Source organism: Sordaria macrospora, chromosome 5 (assembly GCF_033870435.1).
Source record: "Sordaria macrospora chromosome 5, complete sequence".
NCBI lineage: Eukaryota > Fungi > Ascomycota > Sordariomycetes > Sordariales > Sordariaceae > Sordaria > Sordaria macrospora.
In genome coordinates this window covers 320,798-344,398 of record NC_089375.1, presented here as the reverse complement: position 1 = coordinate 344,398, position 23,601 = coordinate 320,798, and the positions used below count along the sequence as shown (strand labels likewise).

The following is a 23,601-nucleotide window of genomic DNA, read 5'->3' as shown; positions in this document are numbered from 1 at the left end:
TGGAGGTTAATAGTAGCGTGGAGGAAAGGCGATGATACTCGTGACGTTGGTGTCTTCTCGCCGGAGAGGTTAATTGTTAGGAAGGTACCTAATATTGAGCTTAGAAGGCTGCATACATGAGGTTTCCTTTCATCTGAACCTGATGCACTAGCTTGCTCACTGCAACTTGGACCGATCTAGCGGCAGCGCGCCAGGTGGTGCGTATAATTGATATGTGACTAACAAGTTTAGCGGTAGCTTAAGCCACATACTGTTAGTATAGTTTCAGACTGCACCTTCACCAACCTGCCGCACGCGTCTCAATCGCATTGGGCTTCCCGCTCCGCACTGCAGTTGGTTGCCCGTCCAGCGGTCGCATCTCTTGTCGCCTCCACAATCTCTTTGCATCACCAACTCCAGGTCTCCCGCTTCGACGGGAAGAAGCAGCAAATCGCAATCGCAATCGCCAACCCTTGCTCTCACTCGATACTCCGTCGGCCTCGTTCTTCCTCACGCGACTCTCTGCAGCTTTGCGCAATTTGCTAATCTAGTCGAAACCTCGGACCTCTCAGCTCGGTCGATAACGATAAACAAACCTTGTGTATACGAACGAACGTTTCGTCTCTTCTCTCCCCGTCGTCGACAAGCGCGCATTCTCTCTTCCCAGCCTAGCCAGTCTCGCCAGTTTTTCCCTCCATCGCAGTCGCATTGAACATACCAACGATCTACCAACCTACGTCCTATAAACCTAGCAATACACTACTACATTCTACAATCGCAAAGAAACCCAACAACAACAACAACAACAACAACAGTCGCCCACGCCAGCCCACCCAATCGTCATATTCGAAGGCGTACCATCGTGCTTGATGAACAGTCGGGGACTAGGATTCCCATAGTCATGCTTTCGAGGTGGCGGCGCCCTCTCACATGCCGCCTCCACCCTCTCTGCCCCTCCACCACCGAGATGGCAGGGCCGGGTTACCACAGTTATCCTCTTTGCGACAACCTCAAGGTCCCAATATCAACAGCAGCAATGTCGGTACAAGCGCCAACGCCAATACCAGCTTCGCCCAACAAGCTCAAGCTCACAATAATGAGCCGTACTACTCTAATGAAGGTGCGCTTTCCTCTCCGCCTCTACTGACCCTCTAGTCTTGAAATATGCTAACCCCGAACCCCATCACAGACATCGAGCTCCTCCACGAAATCGTCACCCTCGCTGAGTCCATCCTTCCTTCCCTCCCGGAACGCGACCGCTTGCCGACGAACGCGCTCTTCCAAGCCGCCGAACAGATCCTCCCCGCACATGGCTACCCAGATCCGGACCAGGCGCCCTCGCATATCTCGCGGCTTATCTTTAAGATTGGGGGCCAGCGATGCGCGCCGAACTCGAGAGGGGAGACCAGTTTGCTGGATCGGTTTCGAACCGTCTTAGCGGGTATGGGCATCATGTTGGAGTATGTGCCTAGTAGTCCGTTGGGAGGGAGTCGGGAGCAGTCGCCTGCTGGAGCTGCGGTGGGAGGAAGAGGGGGAAGCGCTGAAGCAAGAAGGAGGGCGGCGGTAGGGGATAAGCTGGCTGCTAGGTCTAGGTCGAGGAGCGTCTCGGTATCGGGCAGGTCGCTGGGTGGGTTCTCGTCGGTTTTTAGTGAGGACGAGGACGTGACGGGCGGGGAACTCGATATCAAGTTGCGACGACTGCTGCCAAAGAGGAGACACAGCTCTGTTTCGAGACCGCTTGCGCTTGGTGGACTACCGATTCGGTCACGAGCACGTTCGGCGAGTTTCACAGATCCGAATGCCTTGCCGGGGGATACGCTCAGGAACGAGAGGGCTAGACGACTGGAAGCGCTGGCGCAACAACGGGAACAGCAGCAACGAGAAAGGGAGCAGCTGTTGAATCGAAGGGGGAGGTCACCCGAGAAATGCCAGGGGAGGAGAAGTCAATTGGCTTCGAGGTCCAAGAGTTCGATACGAGGGGAATATGGCGATGATGGACGACCGTTCCAACCGCACAACCCCGTACTGGACAAGGTCAGACACATCCCTCGCGTGTTCGGCGCACCGCATCACTACGAAAATGCGGAGGTTGCCGCTGGCGCTTTACCCGCATACGCCAGACCGAACAAAGAACGACCACGGCCCATGTCCTTCTCCTCAATAGGCGAAACCGACCTCAACCACAAATCCCCTCGAACCGATTTCTCCGAACTCCATCGCGCAACCAGCGACACCACTGTCAACACCAAAGACGAGCCTCTGCCCCTGCCTAGCAGCAGCCACCAACACCATGCCTTTACGCGACCCCCACCCTCCGACCCCGAATACCAAGAAGCAAAAGTGCGCATGTTCCGAACCGAAGACGACGTCTCGCTGCTTCGCGACGCCTTCACATCCTGGCACGACCACTTCAACCGCCACCAGCGCGACCACGACCACCTTCTATCCATCGCGACGCAGATCGACGACGAAGACATCAAGGCCGAGGTCCTGGAGATATGGCTCGAGGAAGCGGTGGCTGTTGTCGAAGAGCGCGAGCGCCGCGAGGCTGAAGCCGAGTATGAAGCGTGGGTCGACAAGATGGAGCGGCGCGCTACGAGAGTGTACGAGGTTTTCACGATACAGAATATGTTGAACTTCTGGCAGGATCAAGCGCGCGAGGAGCTGGATCGTACCGCGGTCGCGAGACGGCATTTGGTCAGGAAGAGGGCGTTTGATGCTTGGAGGGCACAGCATATTCAGGATGAGACGAAGGCCAGGAACTTTGTGCTTCTTCATGCGCTGCAGCAGTGGACGGCCGTGGCGTTGCATCAGGAGGTTAGAGGGCACGTGGCTGAGCAGACGGAGGAAAGGGAGACGATGAGAGAGGGATTGATGCATTGGTATCGGCTGCAAAAGGGGAGGGTGGCGGATGACTTTGCGATGTTCAAGGCGATGAAAGGAGGCTTGAACCATTGGACTACGAGGACAAAGGAGGTGCAAGAGGATCATGAGGTGGCCATTGCCCTGGATGAGAGACTTCTCCTCGACGAGGCGGTTAATATCTGGCACGAAGAGGCGGATGATCTCAGGTACACCGGGTACGAGTGCAGGCTGCATAAAGTCACACAGGACTGTCAGACTATTCTTGCGAATTGGCACGAGCAGAGCCGGTTGTTGCGAACGCTTAGGAAGTTTCGCGCGGCTGACGAGCGCACGCTCAAGTGGAACTGTCTCGAGCATTGGCGGGAAGAAGCCGAGTACGCTCGTCGGGATGGTTTGCTGGCTGACGCTGTGGTGCTTCTCACCCCCGTGGACACCTGGAAGCTGGAGTTGAAGCTCAAGTTGTGGAATATCCGCGAAGACGAGGAGACTCTGGAAGATACTTTGACTCACTGGTTCCTCGAGCAACGTCTGGCCTTGTTCCAGCACCACGCCGCCTCCACAACTAAGAAATCCGTCCTTTCCACCTGGCTCTCCGCCACTGAGACCTCCGTTTCCATCCGCCAACACTCCGAGTCCGAAGCCTCCTACATCTACTCCGACGACCTTTTGTCTTCCTGTCTCTCAACCTGGTTCGACGCCTCCAACGCCATCTTTACCCCTCGCCACAATGCCAACCTCATCTGTCTCTACCGCACCACCAAGCCGTGTCTAGACCGCTGGCGCGAAGCCCTCGTCTCCTCTACCACGCGCAATGCTTACTATCTTCGCAAGGCCTCCAAACACTCCAAGCGTTTCACCATCACCTCCGTCCTCAACTGCTGGCCCTCTTTGGCAGAACAAGCTCGTCGCGAGAGGATGATGACATCCCTGCGCTCCTTCCGGCGGGAGTACAAGATCTCCCTAGCCCAGTCCTGTCTAAGCACTTGGTTCAACGCCCTGCTAGAGTCCGACGACATGGGCGCTGGCGCCGACTCTTTACATCTTGATCACAACCACTCGGACGTTTACGATACCCTCTCCTACTGGTCTTCCATCTCCCAAAGGGCGCAAGAGATAAGAGATATTGCCGCCGACGCCGAGCTAGAATCCTATCTAGAGAACTGGATGGATAGCGCAGCGGAGATGCGAGAAGCGGAAATGGATGCCGAGGAATGGGAAGTCGAGGGTACTACCAAGAATTGTTTGCAGAGGTGGGAACATGAAGCGCTGCATTTGGTTGCTAAGAGGAATGCGGTGAAGGCGCTGAGGGAACGGGAAGATAGACGAATGGCGGTGGGGGTGTTGGAGGGGTGGTGGGGGGTTGTTAACCCCGGGGCTGTTAGGGAGAGGGGTATCGGAATGGGAGAGTATAGTATGCTTGATCCCAGGATGAGTACGATGTTGAGTGGGAGGAGGAGTGTGATGAGGCAGATGGGAAGGTATCGAGATCGAGAAAGGGGAGGCGGCGGTGGTGGTGATACGACGGCAAACTTTGGCAATAGTGTTAGCCAGTGGTTTGGTAATTCGGAGATGCCACCTGAGCGGGAGAGGGATAGGTCAACGTTCCTTTTCCCACCGGCAACAGCGGCGACAGTACCGTCGAGGCAATCCGTCCAGCTTCCTATACGATCCGCTCCTCCATCCGCTACCCAAAAACCACCAAAAGCGCCAACGGGCTATCAACCCTACCATCCCAACCCGGACCCTCCCGTTACTTCAAATCCCTACTCCCAATCCCGCCCAACAAGTCGCACAGCAAGTCGACCAGCAAGCAGACTCACAGCCCCAATCCCAGTTCCAGAAACCCCCATCGTCTCAGCACCCGTCCAACAACCAACCGGCCGAAGCTCAGATATGCGTCCAACGAACTTATCCGCTCGACTAGTCAATGCTAGAAACAATCCTTCTAGTTCGAGTTCGGCGTTCAGGACAAGTCAAACGCTAGCGGCCGAGGTTAGTAATCTAGGTCCTATGGACTTTGATGATGATGAGGAATCTTTCCTTCCGGATTTGGATGTTAATGATCCGGGGTTTATGAGTACGCCTAGTAGAGTTAGGCGGGCGCCGCCTTTGGGACGGGTGGGGCATTCGGTGTCTTTGCCGGTTGTGCAGGGCGCTGGTATTGGGCAGGGGACTGGGCAGGGGAGTGGGCAGCAGGGGAACACTATCTTTGCTTCTGGGTCACAGTTTGCTGGACAGGCGCAGTACCAGCCTCAGTCTCAATACCAGCCTCAGTCGCAGTACCAACCACAATCACAAGATGATCGCTCAAGACCACCACCCCTCGACGACCGTTCACGACCAGAAAGTTCATCAAGACCCGACCGCCCAGACCGATCCGAAAGATTCAACGCTCGAAAATCCCTTTTCCGACTAGACCGTCCATCCACCGCTCCCCCTCTCCCATCTCACTATCCTCCCTCCCACTACCTCCCCTTCCAAGGACCACCAACAGCCCCCTCAACTTCCGTCGGCACCTCAACTCCCTCAGCGATACTAGCTAGCCCAAGAGAGAGGGAACTAAGGAGGGTATATGCGGAACCAGCTTCGGGAATGGGAGTGGGGAATACGAGTGGGATTTTGAGAGGAGGGAGGGAGTGGACTGAACGGGAGAGGGTAGATACTAGAGAGAGAGGGGTTTTCTTTAGTGATATTAGGGAGGAGAGCGCTGAGGGGTGAGTACTTTACTGTTTTGGGCTTTTTGAGAGGAGTGAGGGTGGTGAGGGTGTTGGTGTTGGCTGTTGGCTGTTGGCTGTTGGATAGGCTGTACAAGACAAGAAGCCGAGGGGAGCAAAGAATAAAGGCGAAGAAGGGCAAGGGACATTAGGAGAAGGGCAAAGGCGTTGGTGGCGTACTGGCGCGCTGCAAGCGAAAAGGGGAAAAGGGAGAAGGTGTCCAAAAGCATCTCTGTTGTCGAATTGTAAGTGTTGGATTTTTTATAAGTTCAAAGTAGTACGGTATGGTACGGTATGGTATGGTATGGTGTGGTATGGTGTGGTATGTCCATTGCGCCAAGACATGGCATGACATGACATGATACCTATGATAGATAGTTGGATAACGATATATACCCTGGGAAATTAAATCAATTGAGGAGTACGCTTTTCTGTCACTGTCACTATTACGAGGTACCACCCTTCCTCCGGTTATGTTCTCGTTGCTGTCTTGGTTCATGAAGTCTGTGATGGTGGTGCGGCTATCCTAGTACCTATTCATATGCCTAACAAAGTATGGGACAATTCTAAGGTTTCTTGGTCAGTTAACGTACCTGATGTATGAACGGAAGAACAGAACGGATGCCACTGAATAGGTGATAACAACAACGGGCGGATTAAGGTCGGAGTTGGGACTGCGATTGCGATGCTGTCTTGATCCTTCATTAAGTTCGTTATCTAATGGTGATTACATACATACCATGCCTACTTTACTCATTCAATGTTTCAATGTTCCCCGTCATCCCATCCCGTTCTGTCCTGCCCATTGCCAGTTCTGATTTCCATCCCACCCGTCGCCCAAACAACCGGAAGGAAAGTAAAAGAAAGAATGAAAAAAACGCCCGCTGTGTCAAACCCATAAGTGCTATCTACAACCTCCCCCATTATCCATACCCCCCCTTCCTTCTTCAACCCACAACACCCCCTTCCCTAACGGACAAACTACCGCTGCGGCACCACAGGCGTAGCAGGCATATTCCTAATCTGCTTAATCAAAAACTCCCTCTCGTCAATAAACTGCTCATCATCCGTCCTGTCCTCCAAAAAGTGGGACAAAAAATGCAACAGTTTCTCGCGATTCATCAACAAAATCTTTTGCACAGCGACGCTCTTATGGGGGTTTGCCACAAACACCTTGAAGACGTGGAACCCCTCGTACTGCACCATCTTGCGGTCGTCGCGCAGCAGGTTCATGCAGATCTTGAGGTGCTCGCCGCGGTCGACGTAGGCGGTCATTACGTTGTAGTTGGACCTGTCCAAAAGGATCTCGCCCAGGAGTTTGATGGATTGTCGCTTGGTTACGTACGAGGTTGATTGGATTAGCACCGTGTTGTACTTGCTGAAGAACAGGTCGAAGTTTTGGGAGAGGTAGTGCGGGATTATGTCTTTGTGTTTTGTTAGGAGTTCCTGTCTTTCGTTAGTACCGGCGTTGGAAGAAAAGGGAGAGAGAGGGATAGACAGAAACACACCCGAAAAGTAGTAAAAGCATCAGCAGCAACCTCAAAAGAGCCTCTATCGATCCACTCAAAAAAGGACCAGAATATCCCCGTCCCGCTCTGCTTCCTGTTCCTATCAATGGCCGCCACTCCCCTCGCACTCGACCCTTCTTCGTCGCCATCATCATACAGAATCACCGCCGTGGCCGCCTCGCTGCTCTTGATAAGCTCTTTTAGGACCGTCCCCGCGTGCTGAGCGCTTTCCTTGTGGTCGTACCCCTTGCACAGCTCGATCAGGACCTGGGGCCGTCGTTCGACCACGTAGGCGAGGGCGAGCGGTTCGGCACGCGTCGGGGGCGCGTTGGGTGGCCGGAAGCGGAAGACGTAGGAGAAAATGACTTGGGTGTCTTTGCGCGAGTCGAAGGGTAGGCGGTAGAGGTTGATGGCGAGGAGGTACAGGAGGTCTTCTTCGATCATGCCGGTTACTAATTGGTATTGTTGTTCGGGGGAGGCTTCTTGTTCTGTTTTGGGGACACATGTGTTAGTTGGCTGGCCGGAGGAACTGAAGATAGGAAGGCCGGAAGAAGGGAACGACATAACATACCATGTGTCCCTTGAAGTAATTGCTTCATTTGCGATAGTACCTTGGCCAGCTCCTCTACCTTTGCGGCGCCCTGGGGACCCTCGAGCTTGACAACATGTTCGCGGGCTTGTCGGGGGAGATCGCTGACGTTGGTTCTTGTTCTTGCTCGGCCAAAGAGGAACGACATGTTTGTTATCGTTTAGCCGTGATGAGTATGTATGGGTGTGGTGAACTGGAGTCAAAGCGGTGTCGTGGGTATATGTGTGTTGTACAAGTGTCGGAAAGTCAATAGTCGTCTGGTGTGAACTGTCGCGACAACGAAGCGGGCGGAACCTCGAAAGTGGTCAACAAGGTGCGACGACTCGGCTCGGCCCCCGGTTTGTTTGGATGGATGGACGGATGACCGACAACGGGGGGAGTACCACTGGAGAGCTGTTCAGGGGTCTAGCCAGTGGTAATTGTTAAGGGAAGACGCTGCAGTCCAATTCATGTGTGTGTGTTAGCTGAAGACCTCTGGTCAAACTTGTCTGAGTGTCTTTTTACCTAGCTTCCATGCCTTTTTCTTTCCGCCAAAGGCATGATTGAACTTCTATTTCACTTGCTGAGACATTCCTAGCATGATTACAACTTCCAACAAATTATGTCGCAAAGTCTCTTCGGCGTTGAGACGGGCTCAAAGGGGTGTTGATTGGAGTATTCAGCTAACAGACAAACATCACTGAACTGCAGAACGTCTGGATGCAGGGGAAAAAGACCATGCGCTTATCAGAAAGAAGTAAAAGAGTTAGTGAGAACTTTTTGTCCCACACCATATACGTGAGAGAGAAGCGTACCCCATATCTTAGTTACCTCAACCCCGCAAGCTGGTATTGCCCCCCCACCAATCCGCAGCGGCCGGTCGCATTGTTCTGGAATCTGAGGTTGACTCTTGCGCCGCAAAACGAGTCACACTCTTTTGCCCTTTTTCCATAACTATCGCGGCGACAGGAACGTACACAGGGGTGAGTCAGGTCGTCTATAAGATCCCTACACCTTCATTAGTGTCAATCTATCCATTTGCGACTCTAGTAGCGCATATTGACAACCCCAAAAAACTCTTTCATCTCGTTGTTTTCGCGGTCTCAACACCAAAGAAATCATCACCAACTGACATATCTCCCTCAGGCCAACTCTCAACGTCCGCCCACCATGTCGATCGATTTCCCCAAGGAAGAGGAAAACACCATCGAAAGATGGCGCGAGATCAAGGCCTTTGAGACCCAGGTCGAGCTGTCCAAGGGCAACCCCCTCTACACCTTCTACGATGGCCCTCCCTTCGCGACCGGCCTCCCCCACTACGGCCACTTGCTGGCCTCCACCATTAAGGACATCATCCCCCGATACTGGTCCATGAAGGGCTTCCACGTCGAGCGCCGCTTCGGCTGGGACACCCACGGCCTGCCCATCGAGCACGAGATCGACAAGAAGCTGGGCATCTCGGGCAAGGCCGCCGTCATGGAGATGGGCCTCGAAAAGTACAACGCCGAGTGCCGCTCCATCGTCATGAGGTACCGCGAGGAGTGGCGCCACACCATCGAGCGTCTCGGCCGCTGGATCGACTTTGACAACGACTACAAGACCATGGACCCAACCTTCATGGAGTCCGAGTGGTGGGTCTTCAAGCAGCTGTTCGACAAGGGCCAGGTCTACCGTGGCTACCGCGTCATGCCCTACTCGACCGCCCTCACCACCGCCCTCTCCAACTTTGAGGCCAACCAGAACTACCAGGACGTCACCGATCCCGCCGTCGTTGTCGCCTTCCCCCTTATTGAGGACCCCAACACCTGCCTCCTTGCCTGGACCACTACGCCATGGACCCTCCCCTCTCACACCGGCCTGGCCGCCCACCCCGACTTCGAATACGTCAAGATCGCCGACGAGAAGAGCGGAAGGAACTACATCCTCCTCGAGAAGCTCCTGACGACCCTCTACAAGGACCCCAAGAAGGCCAAGTTCAAGGTGCTTGAGAAGATCAAGGGCAAGGACATGCTCGGCTGGAAGTACGAGCCCCCCTTCAACTACTTCTACGACGAGTACAAGGACGTCGCCTTCAAGGTCCTCAACGCTACCTACGTCACCGACGACAGCGGTACCGGTATCGTCCACCAGGCCCCCGCCTTCGGTGAGGACGATTACAACGTGGCCGTCGAAGCCGGTATCGTCACCGAGAAGCGCCCTCCTCCCGACCCTGTCAACGAGACTGGCCACTACAGCGACCGCATCACCGACTTCGCCGGCATGCACGTAAAGGAGGCCGACAAGCACATCATCAAGCACCTCAAGAACTCCGGAAAGCTCGTTGTTGAGTCCCAACTCAAGCATTCTTACCCCATGTGCTACCGTTCCGACAAGCCCCTCATCTACAAGGCTGTTCCCTCGTGGTTCATCCGCATTCCCGAGATCATCCCCCAGATGTTGAAGAACATTGAGGGCTCCCACTGGGTTCCCTCCTTCGTCAAGGAGAAGCGTTTCGGCAGCTGGATTGCCAACGCCCGTGACTGGAACGTCTCCCGTAACAGGTACTGGGGTACTCCCATCCCTCTGTGGATGAGCGACGACGGTGAGGAGATTGTCTGCATTGGCAGCATCGAGGAGCTCAAGGAGCTTTCCGGCTACGAGGGCGAGATCAACGATCTCCATCGTGACAAGATCGACCACATCACCATTCCCAGCAAGCAGGGCAAGGGTGTCCTCAAACGTGTCGAGGAGGTCTTTGACTGCTGGTTCGAGTCTGGTTCCATGCCCTACGCTTCCCAGCACTACCCCTTCGAGAACGTCGAGAAGTTCGAAAAGTCCTTCCCCGGTGACTTCATTGCCGAGGGTCTCGACCAGACCCGTGGTTGGTTCTACACCCTTCTTGTCTTGGGTACCCACCTCTTCGGTGTCTCTCCCTTCAAGAACTGCGTCGTCAACGGTATCGTTCTTGCTGAGGATGGCAAGAAGATGTCCAAGCGTCTCAAGAACTACCCCGACCCTACCCTTGTCATGACCAAGTACGGTTCTGATGCCCTCCGTCTCTACCTCATCAACTCCCCCGTTGTGCGTGCTGAGCCCCTCCGCTTCAAGGAGGCCGGTGTCAAGGAGGTCGTTGCCAAGGTTCTCCTTCCTCTGTGGAACTCGTACAAGTTCTTCGAGGGCCAGGTTGCTCTCCTCAAGAAGGTTGAGAACGTCGACTACATGTTCGACCCCAAGATGGAGTCTTCCAACGAGAACGTCATGGACAAGTGGATTCTTGCGTCGTGCCAGTCTCTGCTCGAGTTCGTCAACGAGGAGATGAAGGGTATGTTATCCTCCTTTCTTGCTGACGTCCAATATCCCCCTTTCTTGCTAGAACCTATGCTAACAAATCAGGTTACCGCCTTTACACTGTCGTCCCCCGCCTCCTCGAGCTCATCGACAACACCACCAACTGGTACATCCGCTTCAACCGTAAGCGTCTCAAGGGCGAGAACGGTCTCAACGATACCCTCCACGCTCTCAACACCCTCTTCGAGGTCCTCTTCACCCTCTGCCGTGGCCTCGCCCCCTTCACCCCCTTCCTCACCGATACCATCTACCTCAAGCTCCTCCCTCACATCCCCAAGGATCTCCAGGCAAAGGACCCCCGCTCCGTGCATTTCCTTCCCTTCCCCGAGGTCCGCAAGGAGCTCTACAACCCCGACGTCGAGCGCCGCGTACAGCGCATGCAAAAGGTCATCGAGCTGGCCCGCTACTCGCGCGAGAAGCGCTCCGTCGGTCTCAAGCAGCCCCTCAAGACCCTCGTCGTCATCCACCACGACGAGCAGTACCTGGCCGACATCGAGTCGCTCAAGGGCTACATCACCGAGGAGCTCAACGTGCGCGACCTCGTGCTCACCTCGGACGAAGCCAAGCACGGCGTGCAGTACTCTGTCTCCGCCGACTGGCCCGTTCTCGGCAAGAAGCTCAAGAAGGACATGGGTCGCGTCAAGAAGGCTCTTCCCGCCGTCACTTCCGACGAAGTCCAGGGTTACGTCCAAACCGGCAAGCTCGTTGTCGACGGCATCACCCTCGAGGCCGGCGACCTGGTCGTCAAGCGCGGTCTCAAGGAGGACGACTCGTCCAAGAACCTCGAGACCAACACCGATAACGACGTGCTCACCATCCTGGACGCGGAGATCTACCCCGGCTTGGCCGAGGAGGGTCTCGCTCGCGAGATTATTAACCGTGTGCAGAGACTGCGCAAGAAGGCTGGTCTGCAGCCTACGGATGATATCAAGATGGAGTACAAGGTCACGGCTGATCCCGAAGAGACGGGCATTGAGAAGGTGTTTGATACCCAGATGGCCATGATTGAGAAGGCGCTCAGGAGGCCGTTGGATAAACATGAGGTTACGCATATTGAGGGTAAGATTCCTGAAGGCAAAGAGGAGGGCATCATTATGGAGGAGGAGCAGGAGGTTGGCAAGGCTACTTTCTTGTTGAGGTTGTTGAAGCTTTAGATCTGCTATGCTATGCTAAAAAGTAGATGTGATGTGATGCGGAAAATTTAAGCGCCGTCAAAATATGCCAGGTGTGGGTGGGATAGACTAGCTATGATCGAATGATGAAATGTCAAAAACGATTTCTGTTACCTTGCTTGCTTGGATGTACGTTGATGTGATGTCGTGGCTCACTCCATTTATTCTACATACCTAGAATAATGACATGATCACACAAGCTGAATGGGCAACTCCTAAAAAAGCCAATATCCATAGGCAAGGACACTGACGTACTGAAAGCGCACGGCAGACTCGAAGCCTGACTATCAGGGCCATACTTACCTAAGGTAGCAATAACAGATTCCATTTTCGGGGTATGTATTCGACAGGGGCACTGAAGGGCGAGATAACAGTTTACTTACTACTATAGCAGTGAATCCGTTCCCCAACATGCAACCTAAGTCGCGGGGGTAGGGTAGGGGCATCGAGATTCATCATCAAAAGGCGCCCCGGCGGAAACTTTTATGCTTACCACTCACCACCACTACCATACAATACAGGTACCCCGACCACTGACTGAACCACGGCATCCGTTCGGGCCGATATCCAAGCAAGCAAAGAAAAGAAAGCAGAAAGCGGGCAGTCCCGTCGTCTTGCAGTTTTCGACTTCCACTCCTGCCAAACATATGGATCTCTGGGGAATTTGATAAGACCATGCAGTGCCCCCCCCCCCCCCCCCCCCCCCCCCCCCCCCCCCCCCCCTTTTCCCCGCCCACCGCCAAAAGCTCACCAAACGCGTCCGTCATATTCAGGTCCCAGGAATATCCACGAATTCATTTTCAACACCCACCGGGCAGGCGGGAGGTGGAAGACATTAATCACGAAGAGTCAATCCATACATACCTTATGAAACACGATCACAGGTGCGCACTGGAATCACAGCGAGGACATGAGACATAAACTCACCATATGCGAACTCTCCCTATCCTTACTCCCTCCCACTTTAGTAGTACCTGGCACGGGCTGGCTGTATCTAGGCTAAAGTAAGTAGCAGATATGGAGCAGCAGCACCAGATGATCACGACTCTGGAAAAAGTACCTACCCGCCATTCTTCCATCTTTCCATCTTTCCACCGTCAACCGCCGTGACAGCAATGCAGCCAGCCAGCATCCATCCGTGCACTCGACCGTAATCCATAGGTACCTCTACGCAAAAAACCAAAAGAGAAAACAAACACCTCTGCTAAGTAAGAGAAAGGAAACAAAGTAAAAAGGAGAAGAAGAAATTGCACTTGTTTTCCTTCCTTCCAATCCATCAATCCTTGTAATACTGTTTTTTTTTCATTTTCACGACAAGTTTTGAAAGGGGGTTGATAACGGGGAGTGTCCCGGTAGTGTTTTGGCGATAACTGGGCTGGGCAGCTTATGGATATGTTGATTCCATCCCGTTACGGGTACCGCACCCCCCTGTTCCTGATGGACCCTGATGCCGGCCGGGGTTATGTACCTCACTTCGGACTGGAGGCTCGTGTATACACGGAGTACAGACTACAACTCACAGATTACTGACCACAAACCACACATTATAGATCACATCTCACAGCCCACGGAGAGAGTCCCGCATAGCATACATGATACATATAAGCCGCAGCAGAGCCGCGAACTTGGGACCTTGACCTCTGGTTATGCGTGTTGGAATGGACCATAAAATTAGGTATTCCCTCAACGAATGAGTTTTCGGGGGCAATATGAGTAAGTTATGTATTTAAGCATATGTAACGAACTATCAAACACCTGTCACCACCGAGGGAGCAACTTACCAACATTATCAACTTACCAAACGAGCAAAAAGCCACCAAATCAACAAGTCACCAGTCGCACACTCGGGAAGAAGGCAATAAATCTGCTCGCGGTGCCCCTAGGCAAGACAAGCCATTTCGTAGACATTCATAAAGTAAGTAGGTATGGAGCATCACTAATATAAAGCAAGTCACCAGCAAGCAAGCAAGTTACTCTTCCAAGCGAGCAAAATCATCATTCACAAGTCACCGTCACCAAGTCACTCACAATTCAGGAGCAGAGAAGTAAAACCAAAGTAAAAGCAACAATAATCGACAGCCTAGGCCTAAAACTACCATAATGTAACCCCGCCATTTCCTTCATCCGTCCAGCATAAGAATTCAGTTTCCGAGGGGGTAATCGCATAAACATCAAGCTAACCATAAACATAAGCAAGCATCAAGCCATAGCATAGCATCAATAACTCAAAAACCACCACCCATACATCCATCCATCCATCCATCCCATCGATAATCCGTACAACAAAAGCCAAAATAATCCGGACAAGTAATACAACAAAACGAACCCATCATCAATGTGGGAAAACCGAAAACCGAAAACCGAAACTGAGAAAAGCAACAAGATATCATGACCCAATGAATCATCATCCATCTCCCCTCACCCATAAGCTCAAACTCCCACCTCACTTCCCACCCTGCTTCCCACCACCACCGCCCTTCTTCGGACTCCCACTACCATTTCCACCCCCATTAGCAGCCTTCGCCCTAGGAATTCCACTAGTACCACTGATCCCACTGATCCCCGAATCCTTGCTCATCTTACTAGCCTTCGACATCCTCGAACTCGCCACTGACATCACACTCGCACTCGGCGCAAAACTCGGTGCGGTCCTGCTTGTCCCAGTGGTGCCCGAGACGGCACTACCCCTCTCAGTCCACGAGCCGTCTTCACTATCGTCGCCTGTTTCGTAGTCGGAGTAGTCGTCGTCATCTTGGGAGTATTGGGATTGGTCGTGGCTGTATTGGCTTTCACCGTCGTCATCATGGCTGTTGTTGGAGCGGGCAGATCGGCCGGAGCGGGAAGAAGAGGTGATGACTGTTGTGCCCTGGGAAGATCTTCGCAAAGTGGCAGTTTCGTCCGCTTCTGTTTCATTTCCGTGATCGTCGCCGTCGCCGTAGCGGGAAGAGGACTCGGTGCGTGCGTCATCATCCACGTGCACCATGTCGTCGTCGGACCCGGAACGGACGTCAACAGGTGGAGTAGCGGTGTCGTAACCCTCTTCATCTTCATCGTCCGTTTCCTTCAAAGAGGGCTCTTTATCCTCCGAGCCCTTGGATAAATCACCGTACCCTTTAGCTGTCGCTGTCGAACGTGAAGAAGTTGTCGCCCAACTACCTTTCCTTTCACCAGCCTTGGGTCTAGTAGGATTGTCATGATGAGCAGCAACAGCCGCCTTAGCAGCCGCGACACCACCACCGCCAGCCCCGTTCCTAACGCTATTGCTGCGCTTGATGCCACCGCCTGGCAAACCTCCGCTGACCATCTGACTCAGTGACAAAATCCGCCTGTTAGACGCCGATGCTCCCGCGGCAGAGCCCATCTTAGGAGTTCTGGCACTAGGCTTGGCGTTGATAGCAGCCATGTTCAATGCAGACGTGGGCTGTCTGGAGTCCATTCTGGAAACGACGCTAGGAGCGCGAGTCGACATCTGCGACGGTACACGCTTGCGATTCATGCTTTCGCGACCAACGCCCGTGGTGAATCGCTTCCCCTTGGCCATGAGCAGCAGACGAGAATGATCCATGACACCCTCGAGGATACGACGCTCGAGCGTCTCAGCGCGGGTTTCCATCTCGTGGAGTTCTTCTCTTCTGAGGCGGAGGGCAGTGTCAAGCGACGAAAGATCGGCCGTAAGTCTTGACTTCTTGCGCACCAAATCCTCTTGCTCCCCGCGCAGCTCGACAAGGTTGTGTTTGATACCCTGCTGCTCAGCGCGCAAATCAGCCAGGAACTGTTCCTTGAGTTTATCATGTTCCTTGCGCAAGGCCTCGTTGCGTTCCTTGAGGCGACACTCCTCCTCCATCAGATTGGCCAGCAAGTCCACCTTGAGCTTCTCCTGCTCCTCGCGGAAGATAGCCTTCATCTCCTCCTGCTCTTCTCTCAACGAGGCATTGATCTCCTTTAACCGTCTTTCTTCCTCCTGGAACGCAGCAAGGAAGGAGCTCCTAAGTTCTTTCTGCTCTTGCCTCAGACCCTCGTTGACTTCCTTGAGTAGAGACTCCTCCTCGCGCAGGTTCTTGAGGAACTTATCCTTCAGAAGTTGCTGTTCTTCGCGCAGGGCGTCGTTGGATTCCTTCAGACGGGCTTCTTCGTCCTTCAAAACGGCAAGGAAGCTCCGCTTGAGCGACTCGTGCTCGGCTTTGAGGGCAGAGTTGAGCTCGATTAGACGGTCACGCTCATCGCGGAGGTTAGCAGCGAAGGTCTTCTTCATGGTGTCGTGTTCTTCCTTGAGAGCAACGTTCATCTCCATGAGACGGTCGTGTTCCTCCTGGAGATTAGTGGTGAACGTCTTCTTCAAGGTCTCCTGCTCTTCCTTGAGTGAAGCATTCAACTCCTTCAGCCTCGTCTCCTCCTCCTTCAGACCAGCCATAAACACCGCCTTGGCCTCCTCGTGTTCTTTTCTGAGGGACTCATTGAGCGTCTTGAGGCGATGTTCCTCCTCAGCCAAGTTAGCCAAGAAAGTACTCTTCAACTCCTCCTGCTCCTGTTTGAGGGACTCGTTCATCTGCTTCAGACGTGCTTGTTCCTGTTGCAAGTTCTCCAAGAACTGAGACTTGAGCTGATCCTGCTCCTCACGCAAAGTAACATTGATGCTCTCCTTAATGCGGGCTTCCTCCTCTTTGAGTTCAGCCAGACGAGTCTCAATGGATTCCTTCTCAGCAAGCTGGCGCTCGAGAGCAATGGTGGTCTCCTGCAGGATCTTCTTTTTCTTATCGTCCTCTTCAACAGCACGTTGAGTCTGAGCAGCAATGAACCCAGCGAGCTCAGAAGAAGTATTCTTCACCTGCTCGTGGACCTCTTCAAGAACAGCAAGCTGAGCAGTCTGACCAACAAGCTTATCAAGCTTCTCGTTAACAGTAGGCATGGCGTCAATGACCTTGGTCTGCAAACCCTCCGTCGTCGTCTTGGAGTGCTCAAAATGCTGACCGACAAGAGCAAGAACCTCTTGCATATTCTCCGCAACCTTGGGCTGATGCTCAGCAACCAGACTCTGCAAAGTATCAACCTTGCCAGACATCTCCTGCACCTGCTCCTGAGTAAGGGTATGCTCAGCCTTGACATCAAGATGATTCTCATCTGCCTTGGCCACCAGCTCATCCACCCTTTCGAAAACAGTCTTGCTTGAAACCTCCATTTTCTCCACCGCCTCAGTGACAGTGCCGCTGAGAGGCTCCAGCACAGCCTTGAGCTCCTCCACCTGCGTCTTCGTCGCAACCACAGCCTCTTTGATCTCACCGCCCTGCGCCGTCTGAAGCTCCTCAATCTTGGTCTCGATATCGGTCTTTGCCTTGTCGATGGTGGTGCGTCCTTCTTCAAAACCCTCCTTCATACCACCCCACAGCTCCATAAGCTCGCCCTGCAGCGTCGCGTTCTGCTTGACAATCTCGCTCATGGGAGTCAGGACCTTGTGAATGGAGTCCACCCCCTTGGCTCCATCAGTGAGTTTAGCTTTGATGACTTCGTGGAACTCTTCGATGAGGGACTTGACTTCGGACACCCGATCGGTGATGTCGCCATTTGCCTTGGTGCTGGCCTCGGCTTGAGCCTGAAGCTTCTCGGTCAACGTCTTGAAGTTGCTGTCCACATCGGGGTGACTGGTGGCGGCGCTGGTCGAGTCGGTGGCATCAGTGGTAACAGGCCTTGACGAAAGCAGGGACTTGACCTCAAGACAAACAGTCTCAACAGCCTCAAGATCAGCCTTGGTGAGCTTGTCCGAGTCATCCTTCTCGTCGCGGGTCTTCATCTCGTCAAAGGCGATGGCCATCTTGGTGATGAGTGACTCCAGGGCGGAAACATCCTCCTTCTTGGACACATCCTCCACTTGTTTTGACAAATCTCCCAGACTGGTCTTTGTCTCCACCAGTAGCACCTCCAACTGATCCAAATGCTCCTTCTTAGCTTGGTTTGCTTGCTCTCCCTGGGCACTGACAAAGTCATCCAAACTGTCTTTGGTATTCCGAAGAATTGTCTCAATGGCTTGGACGTCCTCCTTCGTAGCCGGATCGGTAGGTTCGCTGGTGGGCAGTAGCTCAGGTTCGGCGGTTGATGACGATCTAGCCTTGGTCCACTCATCAATCGACTTGCGTAAACCCCCAATCGCGGTATCGACCGAAGCCTGTAGAGAGCGAACGGTCTCTTCGAGAGGCGAGAGGTTAATCTTTTGCTGCTGCTGCTCGCGGGCAGCAAGGGAAGCAACGGAGTCGATCAACTTCCTCAGCAAGACTTCAACCTCGCCTAGCTCAGACTTGGAGGTAGCGGTGTTGGCACCAGCCGCAGCCTTTGGCGAACCAGCACCACCACTCTCCATAGCATCCACCTTCTTGCCCAGCTTATCAACCATAGCATGAAGACTTCTAATCTCCTCAGCATGATGACCATGACCGAGCTGCTTCGAAGGTTGATCGCCGTTCTTGCTAAAAGGCGTCAGCGCGAACTCGTCATCAAATCCGCCTCCAGCCCTGAGCTCTTCAAGATCAGCTCTGACGCCCTTCAGGCCCTCCTTGAGCGCATCCAGAATCTCGTCATTAGCCGAGAGGTGGTCACCAGGTTTGTTAGCGAGCTTGTCGATACGCCTCTTCAGATCACCCAGCCCCTCCTGGAGAGCATCAAGGATCCGGGTCTCCGTTATCCCACCATCGACTCCACCGGCTTGCTGCTGAGATTTGGTGGTGTTGCCCATCTCCTTACGAATGGCACCGATGGCTTCGAGAATCTCGGTATTGCTGCCGCCGCCGGGCTGCGACAGTGGCGTGACGGGGACCAAGGTGCCGTTGACAACGTCGCGGAGTGATTCGAGTTCCTCCCTTAGCAGGTCGTTGGTGCTCTGGCTTGCCTTCTTCACCAGCTCCGCCACTTCCTCCCTAAATTTCTCCAACGTTTCAGTCATGTGCGGGATCAAATCGTCGGAGTTGCCGTCGATGCGGGCGCGGTCGACGTACGCTTCGATGTCATGTCTGAGTTTCTCGAACCCGTCCATGGTAATGTCTGGCGAAGTCCTCTCGGCGGCGTCACCACCACGGGAGGTGGGCTTGCTGTTTTCGGAGAAGGCGCGGAATTCGTCCCTTAGCGAATCACGGATTTCGTACAGTCGCTCGATGATTTCTTCCGTTTCGGGCTTCAAGATGGAGGGAGGAGTGGCACCGTGGCGGACGAGAGCCTTGGAATGTGAACCGGATAATTCGGAGAGATCCAGCTCTTTGAGGCCTTCTCTGACGGCGCGGACGACATCTCCAGAGATATCGAGCGCATCGAATCCTTCGCGGACGGCATCAGCAAGGTCGACACGCGACAGATCAGGACGGGGGATGTAAGAAGCGATGTGCTGGGCAAACTCGGGGGTTTGCAGGGCTTTGACGACGGCGCGGCTGACGTCGCAGGGCAGATCCATGGTTTCAAAAGCTTCCTGGACGGCGTCGATCATGGCTTCGCTTGACGATCCGGTGGAGGAGAAATCGAATGTTTCCAGGGCCTTGGTGACGGCGGTTTGCATATCCTTTGGCAGGTCCAGGGACCGTACACCATCTTGCACCGCTTCGGCCATGTCATCAGTAAAGTTGAACTTGTTGAGGCTCTCGTCCATGGCATCTACCAACTCTTGACGCTTCAGGGGCTTAGGGAAGTCGCTCAAGCCATCCTTGACCGCGCTCAGGATGTCGTCTTTCGAAAGCTGCGGGGTGACGGGGAAGTCGAACTCATCCAGGCATTCCCTGACAGACTCGAGGACATCGTCCCGGGAGACAGTCTCAAATTTGCTGATACCCTCGTTGACAGCAGCAAACACATCTTGTTTGGAAGCTGTTTCCTTTGGAAGATACATCCCTAGGCCCTCCTTCAAACAGTCCAGAACCTCATGCCTCTCCAATCCAATCTGCTGGATTTCGATCTCGGGCTTGTACTTTTCGAAAGCATCCTGGACCGCCTGCACGACGTCCTCCCTGCGAAGCTCCTGTACGCGCGGCTTGTTGGCCTGCGAATCTTTGAGGGCAGCACGCATGCTGTTGTAGATCTCTCGGTAGTCAATCATGGAGTCGATTCGAGGTGCGGCCGCAACTGTCTCTTGTGCCTTCTTTCGGTGCTCGTGCACGATGTTGACCATGTTCTGGCGCATTTCTTCTAGGCCGTCTGCGACAATCTTGTTCATGGCTTCCTTTGTGGAGTTGTCGACGGGGAGGGTCTGGGAAGACTTGGAGGACACTTCGTTAAGTCGACGACCAATCTCTTGACCCATGCCCTGGACTTCACCGCGCAGTTCCTTGACGAGGGACTTGACGTCGCTGGTGAGGCTACCGCCTTGGGCAATGTGGTCCTTGACTGAGCGCAGGGCAGAGAGGATTTCATCGTTCATGGGATCAATAGTTCGGGACCCGAGTGTTTGCGCCGGCGAGTTTCCGGATTCTTCGAGCATTCGGCCTACGCGGTTTCGGCCGTCTTCGTCTTCGCTGAAGCTCCAGGCATGGTTGCGACCACCGCCGCCGCCACCACCACCACCGTTACCGCCTTTCCCCCCTCCGCCAGTAGCTGGTACAAGGGCATGGTGCTGGTTGGCTTTGACAAGGCGGATAATCTCTTCTAGCTTTTCAGCCGTGGAAAAGCCGGAAAGCTGGCGGGCGAGTTCGTTAAGCCTCGAGAGAAGCGACTCTTGGCCCTCTTTTGTTCCCATGTCATGAAGGATCTTTTCTAGGAGAGCAATGGACGAGGTATCGGCTACGAGGGATGGCGTGCTCAATAGCGACTCCGCGCCAAAGCTATGCGGCGAAGGTATTCGCGGCAGGGAGAATGGCCGCGACTTTAGCGACGTAGGCGACGGTGGACCACCTCCGTACGCTTCCCTCTGCGCGGCCCTCAATTTGGCCTCGGTAATCAACTCCCGCAAGCTCCTGCGAATATCCTCATCGCGCTGATTGGTGGCCTCTTTCAAGCTGAGCAAGTCTGTAGCATTATCTCTGCTGCGCCTGCTAAGCGCCGACATTTCTTTTTGCAGACCTGACGCAATGCCGGTGAGGGTGAGGAGTTGATTCGACAAGGCCTCGAGGCCATGGGGAGTCATAGTCGTCTTGGGCAATCCGCTGGAGCCGTTAGTGATGTTAGCGAGGGGATCCGAGTCCCTGACCGTCGACGACGTCCCGAGGTGGCTGGCACTGCTCATGTTCTGGAGGGCGAGCATGGTGGCCGACTGAGGAGGCGTGTTCTCGCCGAGAATGCTCTGATGTGGTCGGCGCATGCTGCTTGTGCTGGTGGTTTGGCGCAAGATGCCGCCGGGGGTCAAACTAGGACCCGTTCGTGGTGACCCCATGGCGGGAGCGGGTTTTAAAAAGTCTTCCTTTTCGTCCTTGAACTCGACGTGGTTTTCGCGACTCCTCGTAGGGGTAGTCGGTCTTTCGTACCTGGTCTCGTACTTGGTCTCGTACCTGTCGTGCTTGCTGTTTTCTTGTTTCTCGTACTTGTCAAACTTGGTATCGGGTTTGCTATCGAACTTGAAGTCGTGCTTCTCTGGTGATCGCGAGGCAGACGTATTGGGGACGTGACCACTCTCGAGCATCAAACTAATATCCTTGACAGTGTTGTTCTGGAGGGAGTTCAGACGGCGATGTGACGCAGCCGTAGCGGCGTTACGCAACGGGGGCCTCTCGGTCCTCTCTGGAGACGGCTCACCGGCGGCGCGCTTGGGGATGTGTGGTACCAGGTTAGCACTCTCGCGGGCCTTTTCCTGCAAGGCGGCATGGGCAGACTGGATCGCACTCGAGGTGCCGGCTCTAGAGACACCGGGAGACTGAGGGTGAAGCGGGAGCGGTGGGGGTGCCCTCTCGGGGTCTGAGCTATCCCACCTGGTTTTCATTAGTTCCTTGAACAAGAGGGACATGTCACCATGATCATGACATATCTCGGTTGGTGTTTTGGGTAAGAGAGGGGAAGCATCAGGGGGAGCAATCCTACATTGGGATCATAGCACGGCCATGATTATCAAACGAGGCGGAATGTGAGTGTCTTAAATCTCGGGGGAGATGGTGGTGCCCGGCCTGGAGTTGGTGGTCCCTCTCTGAGCCAGCGGGCGGCATGGCTCCAGCTGTGTGGTAGGTGTGTGTCGGGAAAACGAGGGAGGGAGTGAGAGAGGGAAGGGAGCAGGGCGGTAGGGCGGGCGTGCGCGTGCGAGCGTGGGACCGTGGGTTTGTTGCTGCGCGGCGCGGGCTGGCTGGCGTGTGTGGTGGTGGGCGTCTTGACAGTACCACCACCCGAGGTGTGTGAGAGTCAATCTGGTTCCTGATCTAAGAAGAACCAGGGTGGTCGACCAAGGACCAGGGTGTTTCTGCCGAAAACTGGAGAGAGACCGTGTCTGTGCGGTTACGCCAACAACGGAAACGCGGTAGGATCCTGGGTCGGGTGTGTGGTCTCGAATTAGGATGGCTTGGTAGGATGGGGGCACCGAGACGGGAAGCGATGTGCTGATGGAGGTAGTATTCCTGGTAAGTACTGAACAGTATGTAAGAAATCGGTAAATTACCACCCCTTGTCGGTGGTGATGCGAGCTGAGCTGAGCTGATTGCTGAAGGTGTCAAGATGGGGGAGGGTGCAATGCCTGGCCAATACTGTACGGTATGAATGACTGTACAAGTATGTATTATGGGTGACCGTGAGTGATACGGTATTTGAGAGGAACAGTTTCCGGGGCTGAGACAAGTTGGAAGCAGTTCAAAACCAGGAGGCGTCGATGAGCGGTTGGTTGTACCTTGGTCAACGTGAACCTGGGCTGGAATTGATCCGTGCTCGGGCTTTCTCCTTCAAGTTGCCGTGTGTTCGTGGTTGTCTTGTCCTGGTTTTCCCGTCTGTAACTGAACCAAAGTCTTGAAATGTGAAATATGACGTTCCTCTTTTCGGTTCCAGTGGCAGTTGGTGTCGGAAGGCAACACAACAGCTGTTGTTCGATTGCTCCCTCAGATATGTAGGTAGGCAGGCAGTCGGTAGTAGTAAGGCAGTGCGAATATCCGATGGACTTCTTTCAGGTCTCCAGGTCGTGATGGTTCCGTCCAAGCTGCAATATGGAAAACGGAGATAAGGAAAATATCGAGCAAAGAAAACAAACCACACAAGGAGTATGTCGGTTGACGTGATCCTGCTGTTGTATGGCTGGGGGGGTATATCCTTTTCGAAAGTCGCAAGTCGCAAAAGTCGCAAACCAGTGAATCGCCAAATCGCCAAAGAAAAAAAGTAAAGAAAAAAAAAAGAACTTAACACGGCAGCTCTAAGCTTTCCTTGTTTCGGGTTGTCCAAAGTGAAATGTATGGTGCTGCAGAAGATATGGCGCAAAGCAGGGTATAATGAGCAATGCTAAGCCAGACTGAAAACTGAAGTGAAAGTGACAACCTAACTGAAGCAGCCGAGTGAATGGAAGATGCCGTTTGTAGGTTCGTCTGATGCTGAATGTTTGGTTT

General features: G+C 54.0%; 3 protein-coding genes across 3 annotated transcripts; 1 reads left to right on the top strand and 2 right to left on the bottom strand.

The window, feature by feature from the left end:
- Positions 1-909: 909 nt before the first annotated feature.
- On the top strand, positions 910-5,562 carry SMAC4_07810 (uncharacterized protein; the record flags this gene model as incomplete). Its single annotated transcript, XM_003352321.1, has 3 exons — positions 910-1,099; positions 1,169-1,937; positions 2,019-5,562. 3 exons carry the CDS (start codon positions 910-912, stop codon positions 5,560-5,562), a joined length of 4,503 nt encoding a protein of 1,500 aa, XP_003352369.1.
- Positions 5,563-6,251: 689 nt separating this feature from the next.
- On the bottom strand, positions 6,252-8,035 carry SMAC4_07811 (uncharacterized protein). The gene is made up of 3 exons (XM_003352322.2): positions 7,638-8,035; positions 7,067-7,554; positions 6,252-7,004 (listed from the first exon to the last, which is right to left on the bottom strand). The coding sequence occupies exons 1-3, from the start codon at positions 7,801-7,803 to the stop codon at positions 6,540-6,542; spliced, it is 1,119 nt and encodes a 372-aa protein (XP_003352370.1). The 5' UTR covers positions 7,804-8,035; the 3' UTR covers positions 6,252-6,539.
- Positions 8,036-14,576: 6,541 nt separating this feature from the next.
- On the bottom strand, positions 14,577-22,034 carry SMAC4_09359 (uncharacterized protein; the record flags this gene model as incomplete). Its single annotated transcript, XM_003345179.2, has 1 exon — positions 14,577-22,034. One exon carries the CDS (start codon positions 22,032-22,034, stop codon positions 14,577-14,579), a length of 7,458 nt encoding a protein of 2,485 aa, XP_003345227.2.
- Positions 22,035-23,601: the final 1,567 nt, after the last annotated feature.